The sequence below is a fragment of the Phocoena sinus genome, chromosome 2 (assembly GCF_008692025.1).
Source record: "Phocoena sinus isolate mPhoSin1 chromosome 2, mPhoSin1.pri, whole genome shotgun sequence".
In the NCBI taxonomy this organism is placed as follows: Eukaryota; Metazoa; Chordata; class Mammalia; order Artiodactyla; family Phocoenidae; genus Phocoena; species Phocoena sinus.
Genome location: NC_045764.1, coordinates 166,038,948 through 166,060,516, shown reverse-complemented (window position 1 = coordinate 166,060,516; position 21,569 = coordinate 166,038,948). Strand labels below are relative to the sequence as shown.

The following is a 21,569-nucleotide window of genomic DNA, read 5'->3' as shown; positions in this document are numbered from 1 at the left end:
AGAGCCTGGGCTGGGAGGTTGAGGGAGCTGATAGAGCAGGGAGCAGGCGCCTGGCTTCTTTGCTGCTGTGATAAGCGGCTTAGAGCAGATGCAGGCTTCTCTGTGCCAGGGCTGGATGCTCGAGTTGCCAGCCCAGGTTTTCCCCCAGCGCCCACTAAGGAACAGCCACGCACAGAAGAGCCAAAAGGCCCATGTGTCCTTCAGGGACCGGCCTTTGACGAGGAGCAGTTAACATACCTCACAGTGCCAAGTCCAGCAGTGGGATTAAGCAGCAGGCACGGCATCCAGGCCTGGACACTGGGCACTTGGCCACTGGGATATTGCATCAGCAGGGCCCGCGGCAACACAGGACGTTACATACTCTGGTGAGCTTTTGTATTCCTAACACCTCAAGCAAGGAAGAGTGCTTTGCCCTCCCTCTTCAAAGCATTGTCACGTTTGTTCATTTCACTGAACTCCAACAATAACCTTATGAGGGAGGCAGGGCAGATGAGGAAATCGAGGATCAGAAAGGTTAAGCAACTTGGCCAGAGTCACACAGCTCTGAGATGAGTGTAGAACCAAGGATCCAGCTTTCCTGTTCAGCAAGTCGGAGTGGGATGCGGTCTTCTCCCAAAGGACTCCAAAGGGCATTTGGGCACGTGTGCGTGCCAGGGCTGGCAGGAGAGGACAGCCAGGGCCCCAGGGGGCAGAAGCGCAAGCAGCTGAGAGCTGTGAGAGCGTGGGCCGTAAGCTCATTCACCTTGCATGGCCAGCATCCGGCTGGAAGCCGAGGACTGCAGACCTTAATGCTCATTAGTGCTGTCCTGCCTGAACTTGCACTCGACAGCCTGCTACCACGACATTTTCCTGGCCTCCTGGGTGGACAGCCTCTAGACTCCCATTGGGCACCAGTGGAGACTGGTATCTCACTGGACCCTCCATGCATGGCCATCTGTTTTTTCTTTCCCCTCTGAAAGTTTCAAAGATGCCAGGAAGCAGGAGCTGTGTGGGCATGGGATTGCCCTCTTCTTTAAGAAAAACTTCTCAAACCACTTACCTTTTAGCTCTGAAAGCCCTCAAATCTCTGTTAAGAGTCTCCAGAGGTTAACCTGGACTTTGAAGGGGATAGAAATTCTCTCAGCTGGAACTTTGGTCATTGCCCTATGGAGCGTGGCAGCAGGACGGGGGAGCTCAGAACGGGTCAACTGATGCCATTGTACACAGGGGCTCCCTCCTTCCCTCCCCCTTCTCCGAGCTGTGCGGAATGAATCTTGGGTATTGTGGAAAGACCCCTGACTTATGTCCCAGTTTCAACTGTGCCCTTGTTAGCTTGGGGACTTGGGCACATCTCTCAACCTCAAAACAGAGGTAAACATCTTTGTTGATGTATAATTAACGTAAAATGAACTGCACTATTAAAGGTACATGATTTCATGCACTTTGACTTATGTATACCCCCACGAAACTATCACCACCTCAAGATAATGAATAATTCCATCACTCCTTAAAGTTTCCTTGTGCACCTTTTTGGTCTTCTCCTTATTCTACTGAACTTGTAACATGGGGTGATGGTCCTGAAACAGGGCTGTAAGTACCCTGTGAGTGTGAGATCCTTTCGTAATAATCAGTGACATTATTTCTGTCTAACTGTCTTAGTCAGCTCAGGCTGCCATGACAAAATACCATAAACTGGGTGGCTTAAACAACAGAAATTTATTTTCTCACGAGGGGGAGGCTGAAAGTCCAAGGTTAAGGTGCCAGCATGGTTGGGTGCTTGTGAGGCTTCTCTTCCTGGCTTGTAGGTGGCCGCCTTCTCCCTATGTCTCACATGGCAGAAAGAACAAGAGCAAGCTCTCTGGTGCTTCTTTTTTATAAGGGCACTAATCCCATCATGAGGGCCCCACCCTATGAGTTCATTTAACGTAAATTACCTCCTAAAGGTCCCATCTCCAAATATCATCACATTTGGGAGTGAGGGTTTCAGCATATGAATTTTGGAGGGGACACAATTCAGTCCACAGCAATAATGAATAGAGTTATTATTTAAATTGTCATGATTATTTACCTCTTTACCTGAAACTTCAAAGTCAATGGAGGTGAGGGAAGAGCTAATTGGAGATGAATTCAATTGGTGATGGGAAAGAGCAGATGTTGCCTAGAAATTCCCGTTGGTGAGCCTTGGAGAGTGGACTTCCTAGGGGGTGTATACGTGTACATGTGTATACATGTATATGATATGTATACATGCCATTTCCACCCTTCCCAGCTTGCAACCCCAGAAGGGACGTATGAATGGAGGCCCTGGTTCTTCAGTGAACACTTTGGGGTCTGAGCTCTCCGTCTGATTGGTCCTAGATGGAGATCCTTGGTGCCTGTGGATCTGGTCTCCTAGTGGTAGTAATTTTGTTGCTGGTGCATTTTACTGCCTAGTTAGTACAAATGTTCTGTTGTGGGAATGGTCAGTGATGTGCTTTGGTTTTCCACAGATGTGAACGAGTGTGCAACTGAGAACCCCTGCGTGCAAACCTGCGTCAACACCTATGGCTCTTTCATCTGCCGCTGTGACCCGGGATATGAACTTGAGGATGATGGAGTTCATTGCAGTGGTAATGGGCTTGGCGTTAGAGACTTCCACCTGTACTAGGGGCACAGGGGCGGGGGCTTTCTTCACAGGTGTTTCCTCTCATTTCCCAGACACATCTCCAGTTTGGGACACTTTCCAGTGCAGTGGGTCACAACCGCACAAAACAGAGATGAGTCACTTCCCGAAAGGTGGAGTGCAGTCCCATGTCCTTGTCATTTGACCCTTAGTGCAAAAATCAGTGGAGCTACCTTTTAGGGTCTGACATGACGTTGAAGAGGAAAAGGAGTTGCCTAATGTTGCCTGTTGGGTTGAGTTATCTGGCCTCACCCAGCACTGAGTCAAGTCTTGGGGGTAGTGCAGATACTACTAATAGAATCATAGCAGAAATAAGAGCAAGTCTCACAGGGTAGCGTTGGGAGGGGGAGTGTTGAATGAATGAGACTGTGTATGTAAACTATTAAAATCTCTACAATCAGTGCCTAGCTCCAGGCCTGGCACACTGCGAGCATGCAATAACTAGTTTGCAAATCAACTAATGAATGGTTGGACGTTGAATGAGTAAAATCTTAATTTGTTGTGAAAACATAGATGGCTCAGTTGACCTCTCGCAAATTCCTTCCAAGCCCAAGAAGCTATGACTCTGCCCAAGCTAGCGTATGGACACTATTATAACTTTCTTAGAAACGTGTAAACTCTTGTAAACTCCTTGAGAATACAGACAGCATCTTACTCATACTTGTTCCTGTAGCATCCTGCACAGAGCCATATACAGCTCATCTTTTGCTTAATGTTTCCTTCTTTTCTTTCTTGCCCTATTTTTTGGTAAATGTTGAATTAAACTCTATTCCATCCACTTTTAGCATCATCAGCAATTGTAAATGAGCACAGTACAAATTAATGATGCTTCCCTGTATTTTTCACAATGAGTGGGCCATACCCGAGGGTGTGAAAATCTTTTTGTCCTCCAGAGTGGAAAGTTTCCTAATCCTGGGTTTCATGAATGGGGCTTGTGTAATAGCTTCACTTAGGACTGGAGTGTTCTAGGGACAGAATTCTCTGAAACAAATGAACACTTCTCCCCAGGGCCAGGAAAGCCAGAGCTGCAAGTAGGCAGTTACAGAGAGCCTTAGTCGATTAAATGTCAGTCCCAGAAACAGCCATAAAATACCCTCAGTCATGGAAAGCTACTTTCTTCCTAGATTTCACCGCCCGCCCCCTTCCTCCTGCCATGGCACTCCTTTGGGGAATCTGGGCCAAGGAACTAAAAGGTGGAAAGTTTAGCATTATGAGGTGGGAATATTCGTTTTTGGAGAATTGTCTGCCCATCCACAGATGGTTATTGGGCACCTACGCAGGAGGTATGGGAGAGCGACTGTGGAGCCAGACGGAGCCAAGTTCAAAGTCTGGTTCTCCTGTTTAGTACTTTCCTGGCCAAGTCACTTCCTGAGCCTCAGTTTCCCCGTTTGTTACAAAACAAACCAACCAACAAACACCTTCACAGGGTGCTCATAAAGATTAAATGAGCTGTAGTAACTAAGTGTCATTATGTGTTAACTTACTTTCTCTAAGTGTAGGTGTAAGGGACTTTACGCTTTTCAAGAAGCCATCCGTGGTGGTTTGGCAAAGATTTTCAGTTGAGTCACTTTAACCAAAATGGCCATCTTCTGCACGTTCACCACGATGCCCACTTTCTTGTCCACTGCGGGCTTTAGGGCTGGCCCAAGAGTAGGCAGGGATGTTTTCAGGGAGTTTGCTGTCTGTCCCCTCCTACTTACTGCCTTTCTGTGCTGCTTGTTTCGCCCCTAGGAACTGTTACCTCCACTGTGTTATCCCAGCTGGTGGGGCCCCTCCATGCAGCCCCAGACCCTTCCTAGCCGTGTCCCTTAGAGATGTGCTAAGTGAGCTGACCCTGGAAACCATGGTGGGTTCTCATGTGATTGCGTGAAAATGGCCTCATGTGGGCTCCCTGCCAGAACCAGCCTTGTATTTCAGCTTTTGTATTTCAAGCGGAGGATGGAGCCACAGCCCTTAGTAAAGTCTGGGGATTTTGATCGAGATAAACTGAGCGGGTCTGTTAGGTGGAGGTGGGTGCCACCCTCTCCATCTGCACTGGGGCTAGCCCCGCTCAGGGGATTTCCCAACCCTAGAACTCCTCAGACCCACCAGTTTCAAGTCCTGAGCGTGATTTACATTTAGGGAGACATTATGGCACTGTGCTGACGAGTGTAAGATCCGGAGGGCCGCTGGCTGGGTTCAAATCCCAGCTTTCCTGCCTACTCAGTATCAGGAAATTTAGTTAAGTTACCTAACTTCTGTGAGTCTCCATTTTCTCTCTGTAAGGTGTGGTTAGTAATTGCACCTCCTTCTAGGACCGAGGTGAGGATTAAATAAAATGAGGCATGTAAAGCATCTAGGCCAGGGCTTGGTACATAGCGAGCTCTCAGGAAATGACAGCTTTTACCACTGCTTCTACTAAAGGTATGAATGGAATCTACAAGTTTAAGGAAAATAAGCAGGACACTCTGTTAGGTTGTCTGGGACCAAGACCAGACTCTCTGAGGCTCCCGGGGAGCTGGAGGCGGGCAGGACAGAGCAGATCTGACTCACTGAGTGTGAGTTTGTTTTTTTTTTAACATCTTTATTGGATGTTGCTTTACATCCAATGCTTTAATTGCTTTACAGTGTTGTGTTAGTTTCTGCTTTATAACAAAGTGAATCAGCTATACATATATCCCCATATCTCTTTCCTCTTGCGTCTCCCTCCCACCCTCCCTATCATTTAAATTTTCAAATCAGCCTCCCAATTCTGCTGGCTCATAACCTGTCGCCCAAAGGCCCCTGGGAGAAAAGGGAAGGAGTTTTTCCCTCTCGAATGTGAGAGATGTCAGGCATGTAACACCTGGAATTATCAGATGGTGGAGAAGGAGCCTCACGTGCGCTGACACCCTCTCTGGGTGATTCCAGAGAGCAATCCGAGGACACATCACGTGGGGAAAACAGAGAAAGCAAGTTTTCGGGAAACAACAAATGAAAGAAAAACATGTTTTCTTTGGCGTACTTATCGCATGAGGCTCAAATGGGGGCTCTGTTGCCAAACGCTGTGTGTGATGAAGAGTTGGCTTTTCTGGAACGCCTGCTTCTGCATCAGCGGCCACAGTGTAAAAGTTCTATGGCTCCCCCTTCACGTCCCCACCTCTGCGGCTGGAGAGTTGGCCCAGCGCCAGGTCCCACGTCCCAGGGATCACCTGAGGCAGGAGGGCCACCCCATGCCACTGCAGTTTTCTCTTGCAAGGAGGTTTTTGGACACAATGAAGTTGTTTTTGTTTGGTTGGTTTTTAAATGTAATTTCTTTTTTTTTTTTTAACCCCACATTTGTTTATTTATTTATTTTTGCCTGTGTTCGGTCTTCGTTTCTGTGCGAGGGCTTTCTATAGTTGTGGCAAGTGGGGGCCACTCTTCATCGCGGTGCGTGGTCCTTTCACTATCCCGGCCTCTCTTGTTGCGGAGCACAGGCTCCAGACGCGCAGGCTCAGCAGTTGTGGCTCACGGACCTAGTTGTTCCGCGGCATGTGGGATCTTCCCAGACCAGGGCTTGAACCCGTGTCCCCTGAATTGGCAGGCAGATTCTCAACCACTGCACCACCAGGGAAGCCCTGTTTGCTTTTTCTAAAAGACTTTTTTGATGTGGACCATTTCTAAAGTCTTTATTGAATTTGTTACAATATTGCTTCTGTTTTATGTTTTGGTTTTTTGGCCGGGAGGCATGTGGGATCTTAGCTCCCCGACCAGGGATCAAACCCTTACCTCCTGCATTGGAAGGCGAAGTCTTAACCACTGGACCACCAGGGAAGTCCCTGGAGTTTTAATATAATTCACACCCCCTGGCCTTCTGGAGATGTCCCTTTTAGTTGTGATTTTAGGAATAATATTGTTTCTCAACTTGCAGGAAATTAGAGGGGAGTTAGCCCTGGTAAAGTTGCCCTTTCAGAAGACTGGGGCCAGTGAATGTTTTTAGGTCTGGGGGAAGAGCTCTGCACCCATAAAACTCCAGCAGGCAAACAAATCTCCCCTCCAGAGGTGGAGGGTGGATTCACCTGTACAGCAAAAATGAGCCAGTGATGAGTAGATGACGTAGCTGAGCCAGAGGCAAAGGGTGTTAGAAGCTTGATGGAGACAGATTTCAGCTCCATGTAGGAGAGAATTTTCTAACAATTAGAGCTGTCCAGATATCAATGGGCAGCCTTGATAGGTAGTGAGCTCCCCGTCACCAGAAGTGTTCAGGAAGTGAATTAGCAACTTCTTGGCAGTAAAGCTATCCTATGTGTCGGGAGAGTGTGGAAGCTGGAATAAATAAAGCTGAAATAGCACTAAGCTCTCATCCCTGGGTAGTCTGTGATTATAAATAGCAGGTGTAACTTGTCTCTCCCAGATATGGACGAGTGCAGCTTCTCTGAGTTCCTCTGCCAACATGAGTGTGTGAACCAGCCTGGCACGTACTTCTGCTCCTGCCCAGCTGGCTACATCCTGCTGGATGACAACCGAAGCTGCCAGGGTAAGGCTGTTCAAAGGGACCTGGCTGTTCAGAGGGGAGGTGTGCGGTGGGGCTGGCTCGGGGGAGTCACCTGGATGTCTTCACCTGGGGAAGGTGGCAGAGGTGAGGGTGTGAGTGGGTGCTGGTGACTCCCAGAGTGGCAGGCTCTGGGCAGGATGCCAGGGTTGGTGCCTTCCTGCCCTGCAATCCATCCTTTGGCCTCAGAAAGGACAAGGCCACTCTTGCTTCTGGAATGAACTCTGGAGATACAGGTGGCTGGTCGTGCCTTCCCAGGCAGATCTCTGCGGCCCCTCTGGGGACTGCTCCGGACCCGACCAGGACATCTTATGGCCTGGCCCTGGTCCATGAGCAGGTTTTCTCATGGCCCCTGCAGGGAAGCCTGGTCAGCTTTTCTCTACTGACTTCCTAGAGAATGGATGCTGGGGATACCTCTCACCTCTAACTGCTGTGTCCCTCCAAGGGTCAGGATCCCAGGCTGTGAAAGGGGTGGGTCTCCTCCAGATTGGCTGTTTGAGATGATTTCCCTGCCATGCTCCACTCACTGGGGCAAGTGGAGAAGGCTGGTAGCTGAGCAACAGACTCATTTTCAGCTCCTTGAACCTGCCTAACCCAAACACTAAGCAAGAATTCTCCACACAGCAGTGCCGGGCAGTAGAAATATTTTGTGAGCTACAAATGTGAGCCACATATGTAATTTAAAATGTCCCAGTAACATGTCCTAGTCACATTAAAGCAGTAAAAAGAAACAGGTAAGATTAATTTTAAGAACATATTTTATTTATGCAATATATCCAAAATATTACCATTCCACTATGTACTCAATATGAAAATTATTGATAGATATTTTACATTCTTTGGTTTTACTAAGTCGTCGAAATCTGGTATATAGTTTCCACTCAACAGCACATCTCGGTTTGGACTAGCCACATTTCAAGGGCTCAGTGACCACGTGCGGCCAGTGGCTGCCTTATTGGCTAGCATAGCTCGATAGAAAGACCCAGGCAGCCCCCCCTCCCCACTGCCACCCATCTGGCCTGTGACCATCCTCTTGTCTACCGTGCATTTCAGACATCAATGAGTGTGAGCACAGAAACCACACGTGCATCCTGCAGCAGACTTGCTACAATTTGCAAGGGGGCTTCAAGTGCATTGACCCCATCCGCTGCGAGGAGCCTTATCTGCGGATCAGCGATAAGTAAGTCATGGCTTCCCCTGGGAAATGGCAACATGGTGAGGGGCCTGGTTCAGAAGGCTGCCAGTGTGGTGTAAAGGAGAGTGTACCTCCAGGACATTGGGAGACCTGGCCTACTGCCTACTACACAACACACACACACACACACACACACACACACACACACACTGTTCTCTACCACTCCCCCACTCATGCCAGAGCTATATGAAGATTTTCTAGAAAGCTAACCAAAAGGAGGGGCAGGGTTCATGAACCTCCTTTTCTCTTTAGTGACTTTGTTCTGGATACGCAGAGTCTTTTAGAGCTGGACTTCTCAAAGGTCACGTGCATAAGAACCACCCAGGACCTTGTTAGCCGGCTGATTCTGATTCTGTGGGCCTGGGGTGATGCGAGACTCAGCCTTGCAGACAAATCCCCAGGTGAAATGGATGCTTCCAGTCTCCCTGCACCTTGCTGGGAGTAGTGAGGGGTTAGAGAGATCACTAGAGAGTTCTCAATAACCGAGGGTACCTAGCTTGCTCTAATCAAATTTTTGATGTCACAATAGTGATTTTTAAAATTTATTTATTTATTTTTGGTTGAGTTGGGTTTTTGTTGCTGCGCGCAGGCTTTCTCTAGTGGCAGCGTGCGGGCTTCTCATTGCGGTGGCTTCTCTTGTTGCAGAGCACGGGCTCTAGGCATGCGGGCTTCAGTAGTTGCAGCACACAAGCTCAGTAGCTGTGGCACGTGGGCTCAGTAGTTGTGGCTCGCAGGCTCTAGAACGCAGGCTCAGTAGTTGTGGCACAGGGGCTTAGTTGCTCCGCGGCCTGTGGGATCTTCTTGGACCAGGGATCAAACCTGCATTGGCAGGCGGATCCTTAACCACTGCACCACCAGGGAAGTCCCACAGTAGTGATTTTACAAAGTCACCAGATGGCAAATATTAGAGTTGAGGAGAGAACTAAATTGAAGACAACCTCTACAAGGTGAATGCCCTAGGACAGTGTTTTTCTGCCCCTGGTGTATTAGGAATGCCTTTTCCTTCTCTTTAGCGCCTATTTAACCATCTGAGTTCCTCCTCAGCCCACGTGCGTGCGTGCGCGCACACACACACACACACACTCACACGCACACATGCAGAGATGTCTTCTGCCCTTCTCTCTTCCAGTCAAATGCCCTGAGTATCGCCCAGCCCTCCCACTGGAGATAAAGGGATGAATGGACGTGCCTATCATTCATGCCCTCTAGGGATGCAGTTTCTAAGAGAAATCCACAGCTTACCAGTGTGCTTCCTGCTCTGATCAAAAGCTGGACAGAAGAGGACAAAGCAGGGACAGGCTGGTCCCTTAGAGACGTCTTCACTTGTTGCTAAGAGCTGTGCTTCTAAGTAGCCTTTAGAATAGGGTTCTTTGATTTCTGGTTCCAGGGCACTTTGCAGCAGAGCAGAGCTTCAGGCTGCCCTCAGCTCCCATTCCTGGTTCTCCCTGGGTTTCTCCAGGCCACTGTTGTCTGTGGTGGGGACCTGACCTGCAGCTTGCAGCACTGAGCTGGTGTTACTGGCGAGGTCCCCAACTAGCCACTGAGAACGCTGGGAGACTCCCTGTCTCCAGGCCCCATTCCAGTTTCACTCCAGCCACCCCCATCCAGCTCATTTCCTCGTTCAGGTGTCCTGCACTCCCACCAACCTGAACAGGACCAGGTCTCACCTTCACCCATGCCGCAGAGTGTCCAGCCTTCTGGCTTCCATGCCCACATTTTCTGTCATATGCAAGGCATTCCTGCCATTGCCACACGGACAGATTTGCCCCATCTTTCAGATCTGAGCTCCAGTGTCACCCCTCCCAGCTGTCTGTGATCCTCTTCAGCTAGGAGCCATCTCTCTCTCCTTCAAGCTTCTTCTAGGAAACAGCTCTTTTCTGTGTGACACGTGACATTTTGATGCGACCATTTTGGCACCCGGGACATTTTGACTTGGATATTTTGATGGAGCCTTAAAAAACAAAACTTTAAAAATTCTTTTTATACATTCACTTATGAAAGGTTACTTGAGCTCCTGTTCTGTGCCACATCTGCTCCCAGGTGCTGTGGTGTTTGTTCTTATGCTAGTGGAGGAGAAGACAGTAAACAAATGGTCATATAATGAATCCATGATCATAGATGGTAACAGGGGCTGTGAACAGGAAGAACAGAAATTTACAAAATGAAAGAGTAGGCTGGACCTGGTCTAGCCTGGATAATCCGAAAGCCCCTCTGAGGAAATGACCCTTGGGCTGGAATGGAAAGGGGAGTCGATGTTAACAGAGGGTGGAGGAGCAAAGGAAACAGTGTGTGCAAAGACTATGAGACAAGAGTGACCTTGATGTCTTCAGGGACCGCAAGAAACGGCAGCCTCATGAACGACACGGACAGTGACCCAAGAGGAGATTAGAGAAACTGACAGAGACCAGACCCCACGAGGTTTTAGAGGCTGAAATGGGTGTTTCGTTTTTGTCCAAGTTGCGATGGGTGCCACCGTAGAACCTTGAAGCAGGATAGAGACATAATCTGACTTACGTTCCACAAGGGGCACTCTGCCTGTGGCGTTATAGATTGGAGTGGGAGTACCCTCTACTCCACCACAGGAGGCTGTCACAGAGGTCCAGGTGAGACAGTGAGTGAGACAGTGCACCGACAGTGGAGATGGAGTGGTTGGATTTGGACTACATTTTAGAAGTAGAACTGATAGGTTTCGAAGATAGATTGGAAGTTAGGGAAAGTGACAGAAGCACAGCAAGGCTTACTCCCGGTTTTGGCCACCAAGGCATAGATCAACAGATGTTCTCATCTTGTTCTGCACTCTGACCCCCTAGGGAGAGTCTCAGGGATGAGGTGAGAGATGGGGGTGCTTAGGGATAAATCAAGGGGTGTCTATAACAGGCATACCTTGGTAATGACTCAACTTCATACTATGGTAATGCTATTACTAGTGTTTCAAATTAGATGCTTTGTATTAGAAGTATTTGTGTCTGTGATTTATTTCACCTGTTAGAGAGTGAATTTAAGATCAGGATCTTATTTACTGTTGCAATAATGTCCTAACATCTTAAGGTCATGTCCTAATGTTGTATCTTATACACAGTGAGTTCTGAGTGCTTGTTTAGAGAAAGAAAATATTGAATTATATTCCACACAGACTGGGGTAAGTGCAATAGAAAACATAGAGTGACCACCCAAGACGTGTCAGTCTAATGTACTTTCTCACTTTTAAAATTTCTCAATGAGTATGGATGGCTGGGGAAGTGAAAGGCTGTGCAGTACATTTCTCTGACTAAATATGTGACAAATGTGAAGTGCATTAGAGGATGTCCCCAGTGTTCTGAAAACCAGACATCTCAGGTTTATGCTCTAGTAGCAAGAATAACTGACTGGCCAGAACAGGCCATTCTCTAGGAAACAGGGAGCTCACCTACATGCTGGAGAGCTTTTAGACCGGAGCCGGGAGTAGACAGCCTCTACAGTTACAGCATTTGGATGGTGAAAATGGGGTGGCCTCCTTTTCAGTGTTTTAAGCGAGGAAGTAGGCACATCCAGCATCTGGAAAGGATTTCCTGAGTTCTCACATGATTTCCCTTTCCGACAGCCGCTGTATGTGTCCCGCTGAGAATCCTGGCTGCAGAGACCAGCCCTTCACCATCTTGTACCGGGATATGGACGTGGTGTCTGGACGCTCTGTTCCTGCTGACATCTTCCAAATGCAAGCAACGACCCGCTACCCTGGGGCCTATTACATTTTCCAGATCAAGTCTGGGAATGAGGGCAGAGAATTCTATATGCGGGTAAGAGGGGGTGCTGAGTGATGGTCACCATCTTCAACAAGGTGTTCTGTTGTCTAGCCTGGAACATGCTTCTAGAAATAGGCCAGAGTGCAGCCAGGAGGGGCAGGTGTAAAGGCAGGAGAGGGAAGTGGATGCGAGTCAGACTCCAATGTCCTGGCTCCTCTCACTTTCTGTGTGGTCTTGCGAAAGTTGCTTCTCCTCTGTGAGCCTCAGAACCCTCAACTGCCGTGAGAAATCAGGCCAAGATGCAATTGTAGGTCTCTTTCCTGCTGCAATTCTTCTTTCTTCTTTTTTTTAACCATTAAAAAAAAAATTGTAGTACAGTTAATTTACAATGTCGTGTTAGTTTCAGGTGTACAGCAAAGTGATTCAGTTATATTTATATAGATATATCTGTATCTGTATCTATCTACATATGTATATTCTTCTTCAGATTCCTCCTGCAATCCTGTGGGAGAGGAATTCACATATCCATTTTTTCCATCCACTCGTTTGACAAATACTCATCAAGTACCTACTATGGCCTTCTAGAAACTAGAAGGACTTCTTGTGAACAAAACAGTCCTGAATCCCTGCCCTCGTGGCACATACATGGCAGTGAACTTAGAGGCATTCCTCACAGAAGTGGGCTGTAACCTGCGTTGTCCAACACAGTGGCCGTGTGGCTCTTTAAATTTAAACTAATGAAAATGAAGTAAAGTTAAAAATTAGGTTCTTCTGTTGCACTATCCACATTTCAAGGGCTCAGTAGCCACATGTGGCTGCTGTATTAACTCAGATATAGAATAATTCTGTCATCATAGAAAGTTCGATGGGACAGCACCAGCTTATCCATATCGGGAAAAAAATTTAGAGCACACACCCTAAAATATATTTGCTTCTTTGTAAATTACATACACCCAATACTGTACCATTTCTATTATTGAGCTTCATCTCCTGCAACCTCTGGGGTGATCACCTGTCTTTACAGCCCCCTGGCTTAGAGCGATTTTTTTCACATTTCAGTGTGAATTTGGGTGCTTGTTGAAAAAAGGAATTCCAGAGCGTCCTCTCTAGAGAATCTATTTCAGAAGATGGTGGCTAAGGCCTAGTGTATCAGTTTCCAGTGGCTGCTGTAACAGATTGCCATTAACTTGGTGGCTTAAGACAACAGGAATTTATTCTGGAAGCCAAAAGTCTGAAGTCATTTTCACTGCCCTGAAATCAAGATGTCAGCAGGGCCATGCTCCCTCTGGAGGCTCCAGGGGAGAATCCATTCCTTATCTCTTCCAGTTTCTGGTGACTGCCAGCATTTCTTGGCTCGTGACCACATCACTCCAATCTCTGCATCCCTTGTCACATTGTGACAGAGCCTTCTCCTCTTCCGCGTGTATCAAATCTCCCTCTGTCTCTTAGAATTGACAGTGACTGGGTTGAGGGCCTATCCGGGTAATCCAGGATAATCTCCCCGTGACCAGATCCTTAACTTCATCATGTCTGCAAAGATCCCTTTTCCTTATAACATTTACAGGTTCCAGGGATTAAGACCTGATACTTTGGGGGGCCATGATTCAGCCTAGGAATCTGCATTACTAACGAATACAGTATGTGGTCTTCCAGGGTCCCTGTGGGGCGCTAGACTCAGAAGTTTACACACTTTCATGGGACACAGCCCACTGGCCTGTGAGGGAACCACATATCTGAGATCTTTCCCTGCCCTCTCCCCAGCCCCGGGGCAGAATCTTCCAGTCCTTGCCTCTGGTGCTGGGACTATCGGAAAACAGAGAGGTCTCAGAAGCAGGATTAAAACAGATTAGAAAAGGCCCCAGGAGCTGGTATCGTGCCTGTTTCCTCACTAATACGTTTTTGGCAAGACCCTAACAGGGCTGGGTCATGTGTGATAACATACCTGCGGACCCAGCCTCTGTAGATCAGTGTAGTGAGGTCAAGGCCTTTGGAAGAAGATGGAATGAGTTGAGGATAGAGGAGCTTCTCAAGATGAAAAAGATGAGCTGCGCCTCTGTCAGTCCTTTCTCCAAACCCGTAAGCCATAGCCACCCAGCACAGCCCACCTGCCTGAGCCTCTGGGGGCTTTCTACCCCCCGACGCCCCCGCCCCCCCCCCCTCCCGAGCATAAGCCTAGCCCACCAGGATTCTCTAATCTGGCCTCTGTCATTTGTACAGACACAGTGGGTCCCAATCACAGGGCACGGAGATGCCCCTCTTGGGGATTTAAAATACCATCACCCACATTACCTGCTTCCGGTTACCCTTCCACCCCCCGCCCCCCCAGCAGAATAGAAGATCTGTAGGAAGTGGCCTTGTCTTGGCAAGATTTCACTCCCAGGGCACCACCTCCTAAAATCCCCTAGACCCCAATGTTCCCTGTGAGGCTGACTTGTAAGAGCTACACCGCAGTGGTGTGTGGTGGGGGAAGGGTGGGAAGAAGATTGTCTTCTTCTACAGGTGGAGTGAACACGTGGGAGGGCCCCTTCCTGGCAACTTCCTCTAGTGCCTGGATTGTCACAGCGACTAGGGGACCCTTGAAACTCACAAAACTTTGAGCTGTATGTGGTTTGCTCTCTCTCTGAGAACATTGAGAAGGGCCCTAATTCTTTAGTATTTATTCAGATGAGGTTGTCAGGACATGAAGCGGGTGAGGGAACATAGACCTGCCCTGGGAATGGCTGAAGGAACTTAGGGATGGGGAAGTGGATCTTGGCTGGAAAGATCTCGAAGGCTGCCCCTGGGAAGAGAAAACAGGCTCGGTGCAGGGGCCCTGTGAAGCCACAGGGCAAGGGGCCAGGAAGACAGAAATCTGTTGGAGGAAGCAGGGCTTTCCCTTTCCAAGCTGTGCAAAGCTGCAGTGCCCTCCTCAGGAGGCCCCACGGAGTCATTCCAATGTCGGCTCTGGAGACACGCGGACCTGCCTCGTTTGCATTCTATAACTTACCAACCGTATGACCTTGGGCAGGTTACCTAACTTCTCTGAGCCTCAGTTTCCTCATCTGTAAAGAGGGGATAATGACAGTATCTACTTTAGGATTGGATGAGATCATCTACTTAGCACAGTGCCTGGAGCACAGAACGGCTGTTTTTATCAAACCAGCTGCTTTACGTGGAAACTTCAACTGCCCAGTCTCTCCTTCAGTGTAAAGTTCCACCCTGCACCCCTCCCCCCTCCCCCTTCCCCCGCCCACCCGCCAGCTTGGCCTCTGTACTGCCTTCCTCTACCCCTCCCCACACCGACAGTGCTGCCCTGGCTCCTCCTCCAGGGTTTTGGGGATGCAGATGGTGGAAGGGGAGTGGTTAGGAGGGATGGGGCCTTACTCGATTGTTGCCATTGTAGGCAGGCCTTCTTCCTCTCTCTGGGGCACAGCCCAAATGCTCTTGCTTTCATGGGATGCTTTGTGGGTTCTTTGGAGATTTCCCTGAGGACTTTGCACTGACCATTCCCAGATGTGGGCGAAGGCCTCTAGTTGGCCGCTTGTCACCGCAAACCTCTCTCAGAAAGTCTGTGTGTGTGTGTGTGTGTGTGTGTGTGTTGCCTCACGCTGGCGGGCAGACCTTACACGGGGCCTTCAGGACACCAACAGCCAGCTCCCCTGCAGACCCGTCTCCTCCCCGTGGTGCAAGGCAGCTCTGGGGCTCTCTTCCCTAGACTTCTCCAGGGAAGTCCGATGCTGCTCTCTGCATCCTTTAATGTCAAGGGACCCGCAGCGAAAGCCCCTCTTGCTTGATTTTGGGGCTGGTAAGTGTGTTTAATACACTTCTATTGTATAACAACAGCAACAGGAACTACACAGACAGCGCTGGCAGCAAATCCTGTACGGGGCTGGACATTCTCCAAGTACTTTTCATGTATCGCTCCTTTCATCTTCACCACAATCCTGTGCTCTGGGGCCTGCTTGACTTTCCCGACTTTACAGATGAGAGCACTGAGGCACAGGGAGGCGAAGTAACTTGTGGAGATCTCACAGCTAGGAAGCCCCAGAGCAGGATTCGAACCCAGGCAGTCTACCACCAGTATCTGTACATACTCTCACATTTCTCTTTAGGATGCAGGGTATTTTCACCTACTTTCCTAGCTTTGGGGTCTCAGCCGAGATTGAGATAACCAGCAAAGTCTACCTTAACATCTGATCACAATAGAAAGTGTCCAATAAGCATTAGTTATGATTGTATCGATAGCATCGTTTCTGCTGCTGCTGCTATTGTTGTTAAGAGTTCGTGGGCTGCTGGGCCCTGGAGAGGTCAGAGATGCTCAAGGGACTGGAGCATCCTGTGAGGGGTGGGGCTTGATGGCTTTTCAGGCTCTGCCACCCTGAGAGTCACTGTATTACGAGCACCTGGGAAGAGCTTCATTTCACACAGCAGGCAAGCCACATGCATACAAACCCACACATGCATGCACACGCGTGCACACACACAGGCATGCACAGCCACACCCACCAAATGCACACTCACTCACGCACACACACGCACACACCGCTTGTATGCATAGGTGCAGGTATGCACACGTGCACACAAGTGCACAGGGGCGTATGCAGGCGCATGTCCCTTTCATGAGCCCCGTTGGCAATCTGTCTCACACTGAGCCCTGGACAGAGGACTGCTGATTGGCTTTGGCCAGGTGACTTAGGGACACAAGTAGGGCCAGAAGAAGGAGCACGGTCACAGGGTACAGGCTGTGGCCAAGTGCACGGGGATCACGTGGCCGGGCCAAGGGAAGCTGACTTGCTGTGGCCTGGCTGCTTGCCCCATGTCAGACAGTGCCATCCCGCGAGCTGACTCAGAACAGACCCGAGCGTGTGTAGGAGCAGGGCCACGGAAGACAGACAGCCAGACAGCGGGTGGGCTGTTTGCAAGCTACTCCCATGCGGGCAGCTTCACAGGCATTCAGTCACTCGCTCCTTCTTCTGTCATGGAGGTTAATCCAACACCGCAGCATGTGCAGCTCTGAGTCAGGCATTGAGAGTTTAGGGACAAACAGGATGTGGCCTCTGCCCCCAGGAACCCACACTGTGGTAGGGAGGGGAAAACAACCAGGCAAACATTTACAACGCAAAGGAGTGATTCTCAACTAGAGTAAGTGCCGCGGGACGTCAGGAAATTGAGAGACACTTGAGACCTTATCGTACAGCTTAGTGGCTAGAAGCTTGATTTCTGGAGTCAGATGCTCTAGTACCATGTGCTAGTGTACTTAACCTACTTACTTTGTAGGGTTATGAGGATTAAATAAGGGATGTATGCAAGGTCATAACCAAATGCCTAGTATCAACCACCATCACTGTCACCGTCATCATTTTGTACCAGTGACCACCAAGTCCACCAACGACGAGAGCCTCTTGGGAGGCCTATTTCGTTAACGCCCTGGCTCTGCCCTAGAAGCCCAGTGAGGAGTGGAGATGTCGGTCCTTAGCTGTCTTGGCAGGCACTTGAGTCCTCTGTGTGCTTGTGGGCAGGCCTTTCTCAGGCTGCTGTAGATCTGACCCTGGTGGGGATCAGACTGTCTGAGCTCTAAGATTACTTCCAAATAGGAGAGGCAACGATGCTCTCACACTCTGGAGACATTTACAAGGACAGCCCAAAGGGACAACTGGGAAGTTTCCAGCTGTTCCATTCCCTGTCCCAGCCTCTGCAGCTCTCCCTCCAGAGGCCCGCCCTCAGCTCAGGGTCCTCAGCTCCTGGCCTTTGTTCATGCAAACAGTGAAAGCTGGTGAGGTATTTGTATATGTAAATGTCCTGGGCATTTCCCTGTTTGGCTGTACCTTCTGAAGTCCTGGCCCAGGGCTCCGAGGTTTTGCAAGAGTTGACAAGAAGTGCTAGCGATACTCTGCGTGAGAGGGTGTCAATTGCGCGGATGCTGACGGGAATGGAGGGAGCTGATGCCAAGAGGAAATGGCGTGGCTGTAAAGCTGCTGATAGCCCAGGGGAGGTCCCACTACCTGGGTGACACCTGTCTGCCTGCCCCGCCCTTGTCCTACCTGTGGCAGCTCTTGGGGCTGTCCAGAACTTTATGGGGAGCCCTCCCTTCAAGGAGACAGATAAAATGCCTGGTGTGGCTTTAAACAAGCCGAGTTTCTTGATTTTGCAGAGCTTGTTGCTTTCGGTTTCTGGGCACAGCATTGGACTCTGCAGCTTGTGGGAAGGGGTTATCCAGCATGTCCTGTTCCCTTTTGCTCTTTCCTTTCCAGGGACCCACTCTCTGGCGTTACACTGACCCCCGGCCCCAAGCATCTGTCCTTCGGGGCAGTGCTAGGAAGAAGTAAAATACGCATCGGTCCTTTCTGATAATTGTTGTGCCGTAGAAAAGGGGCTTGGAGTCAGACAAAAGCACCGGAATGGTATCCCTTGTCTCTGCCCCTGACGGGTCGAGTGACCCTAAGCAATGACTTAACTCATGGAGCCTCAGTTCACAAGGAACGGTGAAAAACAGAAATAATGAGACATACCTTTAGTATGGCAGTTAGGATCCCCAGCCTGGGTCCTGTGCTTTTAGATGAGCACCTTTCAGTTGTTAATGGGCCCATGAATCCCCTGCAGATTGTGATAAGCTCCAGATTCTGGCTCAGTGGGGTCTTAGGGGGGCCTGAGATCCTGCATTTCTCATAAGCACCCTGATGATGCCGCCGATGCTGGTCCAGGGACCACACTTTGAGTAGCCAGGACTCTCAGAGCTTTTATGGGGATTAAATAAGCACATATACATAAAAGTGGCCGGAAGAGTGCCTCACACATGGCGGAAGCTCAATTATGTCAGTCGTCTCTCCTTACCTCCTTGAAAGCTTCAGAAAAAAATTCAGAGGAGGAAAAAAGCTCACATGAAGTTATCAGGACCACAGCGATAGGGTCACAGAGTGGTGAAGCTGTAGGTGAGTGCAGAGTATCCAGCTGGGACCCCCAGCAGGGGCTACTCTCAGAACCACCTGGAGGCTGGTAAACAAGTCACACTTCTCCAGGCATCATCGAAAAATCCACTGAAGCAGAAAATCCTAGAATTGGCCCCTGGAATTGTTAGTTTAAAAAGTGTCCCAGGTGCTTTGGAGCTGTTTACTTGGGAACTACTGATCTGGTACAAACCCTCGTTTTAGAGAGGAGGCACAGAGAAGTGAAGTGACAGCCCTGAGTCACGTAGTTAGTTTGGACAATTATTCATTCTTTCATTCGAGATACAGTCACTGAACACTGAACCACATGCTAGACACCATGCTGGGTGCTGGGGGGTTCAGGGGTGGAAAACCTGCCCCCGGTCCTTGCTCTTACAGAGTTCACAGTCTAGTGTGGACCAAGTAAATAGGGTGGACGATGACACATGGTAACGAACACCTTCCTTCCTAGGCGAAGGAGAGGGTGCACTGGCAGGGGGCCATAGGGACCCGAATTATATTGGGGAAAGCACAGAAGCTCCTCCGAGGAGGTGATATTTCAGGTGGGACCTGAAGAGACAGCAGGGAGAAGCCAGGTGGAGCATGAATGAAGTCAGGGGAAGAGCCTGGCATCGAGGGATGGCTGTCTGCCAGCAGTGGGCAAAGAGGAGCGCCCCGATTGGGGCCACAGAGGCCAGCTGTGGCCAGACCACCTGGCCTTCCGCTTTGGTGACTGTCCCAGAGGCCACGTCTCCTGACGGACAGCTTTCCTCACCCTCTCTGCCATTGTTCAACAGCTTCTGGGGTCAAGCTCACCCTGGTTCCTTAAGCCAGTCAGACTTTCTCTAACTGGTATCCCCGGTTCCGTCCACAGCAAACAGGCCCCATCAGTGCCACCCTGGTGATGACACGCCCCATCAAAGGGCCCCGGGAGATACAGCTGGACTTGGAAATGATCACTGTCAACACCGTCATCAACTTCAGAGGCAGCTCCGTGATCCGACTGCGGATATACGTGTCTCAGTACCCGTTCTGAGCCCTGGGCTGGAGCCTCTGACACTGCCTCTCAACAGCACCAAGGGACAGGAGAAGCGAAGGAACCAGAGGGAGAATGAGAGCGAGAAAGACGTGACGCCCTTCCTGCCGAATGTCTCCTGGGGAGTCAGCCCCGAGTCCCGACCACGCCTGTATTATTATAAACCCCGTCCCATCACTTTGAAGGACATGCTTCCCAGTTGCTATGACACAGTTATCAAAAAGCATTATCATTGGCACCCTAACCTGAGATCGACGGTGATTTTTCAAGGCCTTCAGTTTATTTCCATATTTTTCAAAGAAAATAGATTAGGTTGGCTGGGGTCTGAGTCCACGTTCAAAAACTGTGAACCGCTTCCTCTCACCTCCTCCAGGCCTTCTTTCTATCTCTCGCTGATTGCTTCTTTGCCAAGGCCCAAAATGCTCCTGGGGATGCTGGGTGTAGCTAGCTTGCTTCTTGCATGTACAGAGAAGGCTATGGAAAGAAACCACAGCAGGATCTAAGGGTTTTTAAAGAGTCTATTTCAAAGCCATGTCTGGTATTTTCAGCCATAAAAGAAGTTTTAGTTGTCCTTAAATCTGTATAACTGTTTAATCCTTTCTTGTTCATTTGAGTATTTTTTTTTTTTTTTAATCCACGGTAGAATTCCTTCAAAAGGCCTTAAGGCACGTGTTATGTTCTGTCTTCCCAAACCCAGTCTCCTCTCCATTTTAGCCCAACGTTTTCTTTGAGGACCCCTTCATCATGCTTTCTTTAGAATTTTTACACAACTGGGTTGGAAGGCAGAGGTCTCCAAACTGATTAAATATTTGAAGAGATCTTGTGTTTGGTTCATTGTGACATCGTAGATGATTGAGCATTTGGGGTTGGTTCTCGTTCTCTTTAGTTTATTGTGTACTGGCTTGAAAAGCTCTCTGGAGAGTGAGATCATCGTTAACAACATGATAAGGAGTGAGGGTGGGGAGAGAAATGGTGGTGGAGGAGGGAGGGGAGAGCATCAAGTCTGAATCTTATTCCGTTCAATTGGAAGACAACAAACAATCCCCCTTGATGTAGATTATTTCCAGGTACTTTTCCAGAATAGGAATGTATCAAGTTACTTTAAATCAGTGGCCCTCATCCCTGACTGCGTTGTAGATAACCAGTGGAGCTTTCTAGAAGAAAACCTGACTTCCTGGGCCTCACCCCCAGAGATTCTGATTTAGTCAGTCTTAGGTAGGGCCCAGGCATGGGGAATCTTAAAACCTTTAATAAATAGGTGGAGTTGAGAGCTCATTGCATAAAGAGAGGGAGACAAATGTGGCCCAAGCCCTGGTGACCTTGCCTTCAACATCTTTTCTTACTTGTAGGGTTCATTTTTCTTTTCCTGGTCAGGGACCTGAATTCCCTTCAATCTTGGTACCCCAGGCAGGGACAAAGAGAGTCAACAGTGCAAATCACAGATGGGAGAACAGGTGGGGACAGCTACCTTTGTGTCCCATCCCAGGAGTCAACCCTGTTACGGAGTCCCAGCTCGTACTGCTTGCTGCACGACAGGCCAATAAACTGAGCAACTACTTGTTGAGGCAAGGAATAGCAGCT

The 21,569-nt window shown here is 49.2% G+C and overlaps 1 protein-coding gene across 3 annotated transcripts in view; it reads left to right on the top strand.

Annotated features, from left to right (window-relative positions):
• FBLN5 (fibulin 5) overlaps positions 1-20,807 on the top strand; it is an 82,123-nt gene extending 61,316 nt beyond the window's left edge. For all 3 annotated transcript variants that reach the window (XM_032622603.1, XM_032622604.1, XM_032622605.1), the window contains 5 exons: positions 2,469-2,588; positions 6,996-7,118; positions 8,187-8,313; positions 11,909-12,104; positions 19,827-20,807. In XM_032622603.1, coding sequence (XP_032478494.1) covers positions 2,469-2,588; positions 6,996-7,118; positions 8,187-8,313; positions 11,909-12,104; positions 19,827-19,988 — 728 coding nt within the window. In that variant the 3' untranslated portion in view covers positions 19,989-20,807. The remainder of the gene's footprint in view (positions 1-2,468; positions 2,589-6,995; positions 7,119-8,186; positions 8,314-11,908; positions 12,105-19,826) is intronic.
• The last annotated feature ends 762 nt before the right edge of the window (positions 20,808-21,569 follow it).